The following is a 12180-nucleotide window of genomic DNA, read 5'->3' as shown; positions in this document are numbered from 1 at the left end:
TCAAGAAAATAAGATGATAAAAGACTAACTGGAAGACAGCTATGAAGAAACTTTATAGGACTTAAGATGAGGGATGAGGGAAACAGGAAGTATGGTTAATAGCAGGAGAAAATAGGTAGTGATTCAAAAAGCAAAGACCTGGTGGTGAAACTATGGATGTTGGAGACCATCCCATTAAAAGGAGAGACTTATTCAGGTGGGGCAAAATTATGCATAAGGCCTAGGACCAGGAGGGTCTGTGCATTATTGGTTGAAACAAAGGGGGGAAGGAAGGAAGGAGTGAGGAGATAACAGGGACAGCTGGTGTAGAGAGCAGGACCATATGGGAATTTTGCCAGATCTGGTTTCTATTGTCAGCAGTGTGCTATGCCATTGCCAACTCTAAAAAACCAAGAGGGGGGGGGGGGCTGAATTTCAAATAGTGATATGGCCTAACCAGCCAATGCTTTAATTGCAAGCTTCTAACATCTTATTGTAGATTATGCTCAGAATGGAAAGCTACATCTTCTGTGCCTGCAAAGCAAGTTTTGTTCATCTCAAGAACCTTTGGTTAATCCTTATCTCCACTATAAACATTATAGCCTTCTCCTTTAATTAATGTAATCTTTTTAGAATCCTGAAAAAGTACAACATCTTTAATTTTACCAATCAGTCCCTGTTTAAAAAGCCCTGATGTACCAGTGTTTTCTCTCCTATCGAGCCCAAATCCACCAAAATAACAAGTGCCACCATAATTTAGAGCAACATATTTTCTTTGGGGATCTAAATCTTCGAACACAATGAGTTCCTCATCAAGGTACACTTTAATGAGAGTCTTGTTTTGTGCTATGGTAACATAGTACCATTTATTGCAACAGAGATTTTTTCTGTGATGAATGAGAGGGATGGATATTCTTTCTCCAAGATTAACCAGAACTTTTAGAGTGCCATTAGCAAGACCAGCTGCAAGGAAATCATTATCTTCATTTTCAGCCTTTCCTAGCCATAAAATTAAACCTTCCATCTCACTGGTGGTAAAATTGAAAGATACTCTTGTAAATCTGAGATCTCTTCTTTTATAATTGGGATCTATGTACTTGATGTATGAATTACCCATAAATTTTGCAGTAAAAAATGAGGCCTGTTTTTCACAGTGTCGGCCTGACCAGCCAAGTCTACATGCACAACTGTATGAGGATAAACTATGATTTGGTATACAAACAGCTCCATGCAGACACTTTTGATGTGAACAATAAATAGATTGCTCACAGGTCTTCCCAATCCAGTTCTTTGGGCATGAGCAAGAAAAATCAGAGTTTTCAACTTTACATTTTCCATTATGTTTACATACTTTGTACCCACAAGGAGTTCCATCACAGTCCCCTACATTAGACCCACCCTTTGCCCCCCTTTTGGTCAGTTTCAGTTCTCTGTTATTGACCAGAACTTCTCGAATGCAGCCAGTAAAACCATTGGGCTCATTCTCAATTGCCAATGAATTAACCAGATTTAAAGACGGTACTCCCCCTATGTAGAAATCTGTGTGTGTGTCAAGTGCAGCCATTCCATTGCTAGCTTTCTGGGTTATATTGATGCCATTGAAGTACAGGTAGCCTTCATTACCAACTCTTCCTGCTTTAATTAAATGCCATGCACTACCTGTGAAGTATATGTCTTGAAAAGTCTGTAAGATTATTGTTCTGTCACCAAGGTTGTAGCGCAGTTGTACGTATCCATTTACCAAGGAGATACTTAGGAAATCACCTATGGAGGGAAAAAATGAGTCACCATTTAATGAGCAGGTGAAATATTGACTAAATATTGGCAGTGGGCTAGACATTGTATAGAGTTGATATGTGTTAGAACAAGTTGGGAGCCACCAGGCCTGATGCTACATACACTATGACTTGCTAAGTGGTGTCACCCCCTTTTGTTGTTCAAAGGCAGGCAACACAACCAGAAAGGTTTATTGGAATTGTGTCATCCTATTAGGTTTTGCCTTGTGTGTCATAAGTCGTGCAGCTCTGGTTATAAACATGGCACAGCCCTTTAAGGAGTTCAACAAAGACAAGGTAGGATGAAAGAGTCTTTTGTAATGTAGCTTAGGATAGAATAAGGGAAGGTCTTCATTGGTTCATAAAACATCCATTCTGCCCAGAACTGTATAATCTTAACAGCCAGTTTAGTGCGTGGGTTTGTTAAGCATTAGCAGTAAATTCACTATAACTAAAGTTTGTTAAGTATTAGCAGTAAATTCACTATAACTAAAGCTACTGCTATGTTCCAGAGATGCTGTAAACCTCCACAGTGACAATCAGCCACTAGGTGTAGGCAGTAGTTGTTAATGCTTACATAACTAACAGGAAAAATGTTAAGGCTTAAACTGTTAAGGCTTACATAACTATGGCTAGAGGAAAAGCTTTATATAAGGTGCTTTGCAAACGAAGCAACAGAAACCTCTTTCATTCTGTTTGGCAGCCACTGGACATAGGCCTGGGCTTTTAATCAGTAAATCTGTCTGGCTTGACAGACTCATTGGAAGAAACACATAAAACAAGCAAGATTCGTTTTTGTTCTTCCTCCTAAATCTTTCAGGGCAATGTAGTTTAAATAGGTAACATGGATGTTGCAAATCAGTTAGGGTACTACATTGCTGAAAATGTGTAACTTTGATGGAGGAAAGTGTGACTGAAATAAATGTTGATGGCAGCGGGAAAGTGATATTAAGTTGTTCCTATTGTGATTTAAGAGACCTGGGTTATGTTTCTCTCACAGTCAGCTACTAACAGCTTTGCATATACTGAAACAAGTCCCATTTACTTCACTGGAGTTTACTTCTAAGCAGCTGTGCCCAAAATTTCAATTGTTGTATTGCCAGCTTGGATTCTCATGATTGCTTATCAGTTTATCCTATGGGCTTGGCCTAAAGCCTGAGGGAAACCAGAATTTATGATATTGTGGGTGGGAAAACTATTATGCGCAGGGCCCATTCTCTATTTCAAACTGGCTGGTAAGTCCCAATTAAAAACATGCATGTATGCAATCAGTGGTACAAGCCCATGTACAGCACTCAAGCAGCCACATATATGGCATGCATGCTCCCTTTTCTTACATGCTTCTCTATCATGCACATCTGAATCAGCTTAGGATGCCAGGCCACCACCTGGGACCCCTGGGAAGGATTTTGGTAGCTTCATTTTACCACTCACCCTATTGGGGCTGCCTCGGTTCCAGAGTCAAAACCGATTCTCTGTTGATCTCGGCTCCAAGCCCTCTTGCTAATGCCTAGTTCTAAAGGTTGACAAAGTGACACAGCAGTCTCTGCCCGTCACCTTGCTGCAGCATCTCAGCAATGAAACTTAATTCTAAAGGGCTTTCATCACAGGTGTCTTTGCCAAGCAGGCAAGGCTTGCTGTTGCCATCTCCATGGGGAACTCAGAAGTGATCAGCAAGTGTGCCTTTTGGAGGCAAGCCTAAGCAGTCCTCCTCTCCTCTTGGTTCCATGCTAGCCTTCAGAACTATCAATGATGGTTTGGGGCTCCTTGGCTACTGCTATTTTCAACATCAATGATAAACCTGCACCTCTAAGCCTAACATTTTTGTAGGCTATTTTTCCTTGTTGGTTTCATGTATGCTCACACTCTCTTCTTCCTTATCAGGGAATGACACTGACTCACTGCAGGGATCTCAGTCTCACTGCTGCTTCTAGGAGAGAGCTTTTATTTCAACTGGGTTCTGACTGTTTCTGAAGTCACTCTGATGTGATACCATTTGTAGCAAATGCCCATGTGGCACAGTGGTTAGAGTGTTGGGCTAGGATTTGGGAGACCCAGCTTCAAATACCATTCTGCCTGAAAACTTGTTTTGTGACCTTGGGCCCATCACATTCTCTCAGCCTGACCTGTCTTCTGGAATGGAAAAGTATAAAATGTTATAAGCCACTTTGAGTCCCTGTTGGGGAGTAAGATAGGGTACAGATAAGCTTCATACCCATCTTTTTAAAGGACATCTTACATTTCTACTCAAAACAGCTGCCTTACTAACAAGACTAGTTTGCCACCTAGTGGTGTATAATGCTAAAAGAGCTAGAACTTCTGGCTGCCAGATAATTTTGGATCTCCTGACTATACTACACATACTGCCATACAATAATAATTATTATTATTCATGGTCTTCTGCAAAAGTAATTTTTTTTAATTTTAGTACAAGTACTCCACATAGTCATGGAGTGCACTGTAATTATGTTTTCCTTGACTAACAGGTACCAATTCGTAGATACTCTGATTGGAGGCCTGGCCTATTTGGCCTTGCCCCCACAATGGGACATTCCATGCCCTGTCCTTTTCTGCTTCTTTCATGACAGGGATCCCTGTCATTGGGGAATGCCCTTCTAATCCCTCAGCAAGGTAATCTGTTTTTAGGGGGGAGGAGGGGTTCCTCTGGCTATTTTGCTGCACAGATTGCTCTGCAACCTGTACAAGTTTCATTTATTATTCATGCTGTCCATCCTTTCTTTGGCCACATCACACCTGCTTCACTGCTTTCAATGTTATGGTGTGGATCTGCTTTTTCTCACTCCTGCTAATGACCAGTAGTTTTGATAATCTCCTTTCCTGCATTGTAGCGGTAGCCTCAGATTTTTCTGAGTGGAAAGCTCCACTCCTTCACTATCATATCTTGCACTTCTAAGTGGCAAAGAGTTCCTACTGAGGCTGTAACAGTGTTTGGACCCTGCTTCTTGTACTGTTGATTATGTTTTGGCCACTGGTTGGGATTCAAACTCTCTAAACTTCCATCTTTCATATTGGATTTCTAAAGATATTACAAACAGAGGTATAACTCCTCATTTGATTTTTTGCACTTACCTGGTGCTTCATTTAGAATAGGGTTATTAAGTATGCAACACATCCAACTGTGGAATAAGGACATTGTGGGTTCTAAACTTATGCACTCTCCATTCATGAAGTTTCATAAAGTTAGGGTGTCTGATGGCATGGCCAGAATCCCCTACCAGGGACTGTCTCTCAGTTCTCATGCCGCACAATGCTATCCTTACACTTGTTTCTGATGCCAAACATCCATGCACTCCTTACATTCCTTGAATGTGACTTTTCTTGTGTTTTGGTCTGCTAGGGACTAGGGGTGTGCATTTGGCTATAGCCGAACTGAAACAAATACCCGAAAAATACCTTGTCCTTTGACAAGGTATTTTTCAGGTATCGCATAAGCCGAATACAGATCACAGTTCTGTATTTGGCTACTGGTGTAGCTGAACCCAAAAAAGCCATAATATTCCAGCTTTTTGGGGGGTCCATGTTGCTGTATGAAAAAGGTCTCATTAAACTAACTGTCACTCAGCTGCCAGTCAGCTGTTGGATTTAAATGCCTTTCTTTCTCTCCCCTATGTTGGGGAGGGAAAGAAAGGCATTTAAACATGCCCCCCGCCCCCTTCCCCTGGACTTCTCTGCAATAGTGGAGAGACCCAGGGAAGAAAGGGGCATGTTTGCCTGGCTGCCCTTGGTCTCCCCAGCCAGCCCGCCAAGGTGCGCAGGCTGGGGAGACCAAGGGCAGCCAGGCAAACATGCCTGCTTCCATTCCCGATCTTCTCCAGGCACAGGAAAGAAACGCATTGTAAACATGCTTAGGTTCCCTGCCTGCCCTTTTCCAGCTACAATCTGTCAGCTAGAGAAGGGAAGGCAGAGAGTCAGCCTTTCCCTTGTCAGTTTCACTCCCAGCTGACTAGCGAGGAGTGAAATTGACAGGGAAATCTGTAGGGTCTACCAGAGGGAAAGAAGGCATTCTAACATGCCTCCTTTCCCTCGGGTGGTGTAAATCGGACCTGAATATATTGGGGGATACCGAATATAGCCCCAATCTGAATACCTTACCTTTATTTCACTGGGGAATATCAGCATTTACCGATATTTTGGGGGGTCTGATTTACCTGAACCTGAAAAATAACGGCTTTTTTTTTTTTGCACACCCCTACTAGGGATGCAACACTACTTTGTATTGGTCTCTCAAGCTCCAAAAAGGAGTGGTCAGTGTCTTCACACAAACCATCCTTGTGGGTTGGTAGAGGCTATCACACTCTGTCTTGAGTGTGTGGCTGTTCAATGCCACTTTACATATCACAGCTGTCTCTAACATGCTTTCCCCCCCCCCCTTGTCATGCTTCTGTGCATGTATTTCAGCTCCCTGCTCCTTTATAAGACAGTTCTGGGTGAATGTCAATACCATACACTAAACAACTGTTGGGAAGGCAGCCTCTTCCTTTGAGAGCTTCACACCTACCTCCTTCACTCAGTGAGCCTGCTAATCTCCCAAAGTGGGACTGCACGGAAGCCATAACAATGAAAACAGGGTTGCACTTACCTGTAACTGGTTCATCAAGTGGTCTTCTGTGCAGGCACACATCCCTCCCTCCTTTCCTGCTGTGAACCCTTTGGAATCTTAGTTTCTTGGGGTCTTCAGTGGCAGCATGGAGAGAACTCAGGGAGTAGCACCCCTCCTCCTGGTCATGTGATAGTTTTGGTGGGAAAGCACCAGAAGGAGGGCACTCTCAGCCTACTTAAAAGTTTTGGAAAACTTTTTTGAGGCTGGCCTGTGCACACGCAGTCTCAATATGTGCCTGCACAGAGGCCCACTCGATGAACAACAGTTACAGGTTAAGTCCAACCCTCTTTTGTTCACACCCAGTTATCATTTGACTTTTCATTAATGTCACAATTTGATGCAGAACCATAACCTGTTACAGCAAGTAACAATGTTTTATGATTTTCCCTTGTCACTTACCTGACCGTGGATTCAAGTGATGGGCAGTGTAAAAGAGGATGCCATCTGGCATAAGAGGCTGGAATTGCAACTGGATGTGAACTTTGTGCCGAATGTTAAAGGACTCAAATGCCATCCAGGAAGATTGGTTGCTACTGAAAGATGCATCACTGATGGTTAGAGCTAGGAAACAAAATAAAACAGGAGGGTAGTCTTGTTTGTCCAGTCAATGGGGACAGGGCATTGCTTTAACACTAGTGATAGTCCTTGGACATTAATGTGTATTACCTTCTCACAAATCTGGTTATAACAAAAATACAAGGCTATAACAATGTACTTGTAATGAATTGCCCCACTCCCCCATTTCCCACAAACATGCAAAACAAGCCCAGAATGAGCCAGTTGTGAGGATCTGTCATCAGATGCAGCATTCAGCTTGCAACTGCAACCACTTGAAAGGAGACACTTGAGGTGGTGCATCAGATGTTGAGATCTGCATGTAGCAGTGATTGCCTGCAAATGCTTCCCCATGAGCAGGTGGCACATGCATAGTTTTCTGTGGCCACCATATACTCAGAAGTGAACAAGCAGTTGACTTTACACAAACAAAGGTACGATTGATGGGATTTGGTTTTCTAAGTGAAATATAAGAAGAAAAGGGGGAAAGTGTGTGTGTGTGTATGAGAGAGAGAGAGAGAGAGAGAGAGAGAGAGAGAGAGAGAGAGAGAGAGGATGCTGAACTGAGTAAATATGTGAATACTAAAAGGTAATGCTGTTGTCCAAGTTAGCCCCAGTACAGCTCCATTTAGGGGCAATACTTGCATCTAATGAGCCCTGAGGAGGAAGCAGTTAAATAAGCATTGCAGTGAGAATGCAGTTAGGCATCTCCTTCCTATGTGGAAGCCAGTTTCCAAGCAAGTAAAGGCACCTCTTACTGGATCAGGGTGAATAATTACAGAAAGGAAAACCACTATCATAATGGCTGGTTTTGGTGTATTATGGTAGATGCAGATAGTACTTGAGCTGGAATCAGTGACTTTTCTGAATCTGCACTAATAATTTCTAGAGTGAGTGACAACACTGGAGAGCGATGGAACCATACTTCATGTTATTTTATTAGCTGGATTCGTAAGGATGAATCAGTCTCTTGTCTGTAGTCTCTGTGTGAAAGCAATGTCTGCATCAGCCCCCAGTGAACACATTGTGAATGTAGTTTTGAAAATATATTTGCATTTTTGAAATGATGGTCTAGAAATTAAAAAGAGCATGAGTCAGCAGAATGCTTTGAGACTGAACTGTGAAATTGTTAATCACTGTCTGCCGTTCAAAATGACTTCACCCCAAACATTAGTGGTGTCCCTGTGCTGTCATTTGAAGACCTCATAAAAGGTCTGAGGCACTGCAGACTATCTCAAAGAAAAGTTATCCTTTCCACTCTGTCCTCCAAAAACAAACACTCTACATGTAAGAAGAGTTTAAAGCTATGCATCCCAATGGACCAATTAGAGTCATGGGACATGTTGATTTTGCAGGTATTGTTGCTCAAGTGCATTCCTCTATACCTGTTCAGCTTAATGGCAAGCTATACACAGCAAAATACTGCCAAGAGTAATGATTTCCATCCAGTGGCCATCTCAAAAGAGAAGACTAACATCCTGGAGAGATACTGAATTCTCACTGCTGCTAGGGATGCTGGAGCACCTGCTGGTTTGGCTCATGTTCTGCTTGCTAGTTGTGAGCAGGGAGTCCATCTTCCATCAAGCAGTTCAACTGTTCATGAACAGCTTGAACCTGCTTGGTCTGTTGCTTTCTGCCATATTCACAATCAGCAGCATTTCACACAAGTATATTTTCACACAGCCCATTGGGAGCCCTAGTTTCCCTCAAAGAAACCCTTTAAATCTCTGCAGGAGGGTAGAGAGAGGGGTGGCCGTGGCTTGGGGATGGGGCTTGGCATGTGGCTTGGTGGCATCCCTCGCACACACACCTCCAGAACACCCCCCAAATCCCCCTGCTGGAGCCACGAGGAGACCTGGCAACCCTATTTGGCTGGAATGCATATGCATTTTTGCACCCTCTTAAGGATGTCATTGTCCCCCCTTCTTTAATTACAACCTAGTGCACATAAAATGAGTCCCAAGGCAAGAAGAAATCCAGCTCCATGACCACAGCTACAGTGAACTGCAATTATGTTTGAGGCAAGGAGATCTGAGGCTTGCCTCAAAAATGATTGCAGCTATCCAAAATAGCATGTTTGCCTGCTGAATATGTTCAGTGTGAAGTCTGTGGTTCTTCTAGCTGCCATGCAAAATAATAAATTAATGTGAACAATGGAGAAAAGTGTTCAGTCTGAGCAGTATAAATTGGTGCCCAATGATCTTTTAAAAAAAGAGTGTTAGGACATTTCCTGTACATGTGTGAATCCTGGGACAGCTCTACAATCAAGTCTTAGAATCTGTACCACAATGTGCAACTAACGAATGACAACAAGCCAGTATGCTTGTCAATAATCAGAGCCGCTCTTTGAGTCTTTATATTTCCTAGTATTCAATTATGAGTGGGGACATGCAACAAAATGTGGCAGATTGTTTTTAGGTTACCCAAAGATGGCTGCAAAAGTAGTATAGTCCCAACTTTTCATCTCTCCTTGGTCATACTGAAAGCAACCTGTATTCAACCTTCCAGCCATCCTTGAGGCTGTGACAGCATGATTTCTGGGACAATCCCAGATTGTTCCTGTTTACTTGGCATTCTTGGGGCTGAAAATGGCCACTGGGGCAATGTGTACAGCTGCTTCTCCACCCCAACAATGGGGACAAAATGGCAAACCTTAAGGACTTGTGGAGGGTGGAAAATCTTCCATTGTTGCCCACTGTTTCCTTGCCTCATGCTCTGCAACTTCCTTACATCTCCTGACTGAATACTTTTCTCCCTTCTCCTCCCTTTAGCCTTAAGAAAAAAGTGGACAGTTCCTCCTTTGGCTGTCATTTTCTTTCCTGTCTCTCCTTTCAACCCCTGCAGCCTCTGTCTTTGGCAACTCATAGCCTTTTCATCTCTCTCTTTCTTTCTCTGTGGGTGGTGGGTGCATGGGTGTGTCACAAAACAACAGGAAGTATCGATTTACTATATTTGAATGTTAGGGTTTCTCTCTCTCTCTCTCTCTCTCTCTCTCTCTCACACACACACACTCACACACACACACACACACTGTCTGCATATAGATTTAGGTGGGAAGCTGTGTTGGTTTGAAGCAGTAGAACAAAGTTTGAGTCCACCTTTTAAGACCAAGGAAGTTTTATTCCGGGTATAAGTTTCCGTGTGCATGCACACTTCTTCAGATACACATGCCCTTTTCACTGAGGATACCAGGAGCTACTTTCTGCTTGCAAAACACATACCTTACATGAGGTCAAGGGATCAAGGGGCTATGAACTTACCACTGCCTGTGCATAGCACAGTTCTAAGTTCAGTTCTACTCTTTTGTGTACTCCAAAAGTCCCATCTACTGCTTTCCAGAGAACGGGCAGACATGTGAACAAATACACGTTGATCCCTCCATGCGCCCAGATTTGTTCCCATGCAGAAGGGCATACCATTCAAGCAAAGAGTCTAGTCATATAAAATTATCCTGTGCTGCCATCTATAGACCACTTTGAAAGACTGCACTTTTGGCATGGTTATATGTTTCAAATACTAATGAAATGGCAAGCATTCTCTGCCCAAGTCTTCTGTAACCACAGCTCTTGCAATTTATATTTACAGTCCAGGGTATACATGATCATTTGTATTGTGGAGGGGTACACCTCCTCTTCATTCTCAGCTCTTCCCTGTCCAGCTTCTGTGCGCTATGTCATGCTTGACCTTGTTGTTCTTCCCAGCTGCAATTAACTCGGCTGGGAAAGCTAACGGTTTTTGCAGTTTGCCCACTTGCCTGCTTGCTTTAGCCCACACGCACGAACAATAGTCATTGGCTTCAGCTCATGGGGGGGGGGGACGTTTGATTACACTATAAGTCAGAGGCCCTTATACTGACAGCTATTCCTGACACAAGCTGTATACGTGTACTTTAGTACTGGGACCATCAATAAACACTTCTTCTTATGAAGCCTGGTGTGGTGTGACCTGACTAGGGACCCTGACATTACTGTATTTTGTGAAGACTCCAGTTGACTTCTTGCCTAAAGATGTAATTCAAGTCAGGGGTGGGGTGGGGGATATTAGAAAGTGAAGTATTAGAACCTAATTTACTATTTTTTATGGATCAAACCCACAAAGCATGCAAACATGAAACTACTTTATATGGAGTAATATCATTAGTCTATTCATTTCATGCTCCCCCTTTTCCCCAATGGGGACCCAACATTGCTTACTACATCAGTCTCTCCTCTGTTTTAGCCTTATTTATTTATTTATTTATTATTTGCATTTTTATCCCGCCCTCCCCGGAGGCTCAGGGCGGCTAACAGGGCATGTCGCCACATAAAATAGAAAACAGTACAAAATTTCTTAAAATACATCAGCATTAAAACAATAATAGTGCTCCTCTCAGCTAAATTCCAATTTACAATTTCTAAAAAAGATGGCCGCCCCCTAGACGTCCCGTTCTCGCCCATAATGCAACGATTGCGGGGCATTGATGATACATGCCCCACATCATGATGTCCATATATAGGGCGTAGATGGTAAACTCATGCGATGGTGGTGCATTAGTGGTGGTGGTGGTGGTGGCGGCTCCTATTCAAAAGCCTGGCGGAAGAGCTCCGTCTTGCAGGCCCTGCGGAACTGTGAGAGGTCCCGCAGAGCCCTGATCTCCTCTGGGAGCTCATTCCACCAGATAGGAGCCGCCACCGAAAACGCCCTATTCCTGGTCATGGTTAATCTGATGGACCGGGGACCTGGAACATCCAACAGATGTTGGGTCCCCGACCGTAGTGCCCTTGGGGGAACATACGGGGCAAGGCGGTCCCTTAGGTAAACTGGTCCCTGACCATATAGGGCTTTAAAGGTAATAACCAGCACTTTGAAGCGAACCCGGTAAGCTATTGGCAACCAGTGCAGCGCTTTCAGCACAGGCTGGATGTGATCTCGTCTAGGGAGATCCATCAACAGCCTGGCCGCAGCATTCTGCACCAGTTGCAGCTTCCGAATTTGCGACAAAGGCAGCCCCATGTAGAGAGCGTTACAGTAGTCTAGCCTTGAGGTGACCGTCACATGGATCACTGTGGCTAGGTCATCCCGGCCAAGGAAGGGAATCAACTGCCGCGCCAGCCGAAGATGGTAAAATGCCGAATTGGCAGTGGCTGCTACCTGGGCCTCCATTGTTAGCGCGGAGTCCAGGAGCACCCCCAAACTCCTAACCTCCGACACCGGCACCAATGGCGCCCCGTCGAAGGTCGGGAGAGGGAGCCCTAACCCTGGACCGATCCG

The 12180-nt window shown here is 43.7% G+C and overlaps 1 protein-coding gene across 1 annotated transcript in view; it reads right to left on the bottom strand.

Moving 5' to 3' along the window:
* Positions 1-550: 550 nt before the first annotated feature.
* The window catches only part of LOC107116028 (protein eyes shut homolog), a 300578-nt gene continuing 288948 nt past the window's right edge, over positions 551-12180 (bottom strand). The window contains 2 exon segments of the mRNA XM_015417875.1: positions 551-1743; positions 6775-6936. Coding sequence (XP_015273361.1) covers positions 551-1743; positions 6775-6936 — 1355 coding nt within the window.

The sequence above is a fragment of the Gekko japonicus genome, unplaced genomic scaffold (genome assembly GCF_001447785.1).
Source record: "Gekko japonicus isolate JY-2015 unplaced genomic scaffold, Gekko_japonicus_V1.1 scaffold512, whole genome shotgun sequence".
Lineage (NCBI taxonomy): Eukaryota > Metazoa > Chordata > Lepidosauria > Squamata > Gekkonidae > Gekko > Gekko japonicus.
The sequence above is the reverse complement of the archived record's forward strand: the minus strand, read 5'-3'. Positions and strand labels throughout refer to the sequence as shown.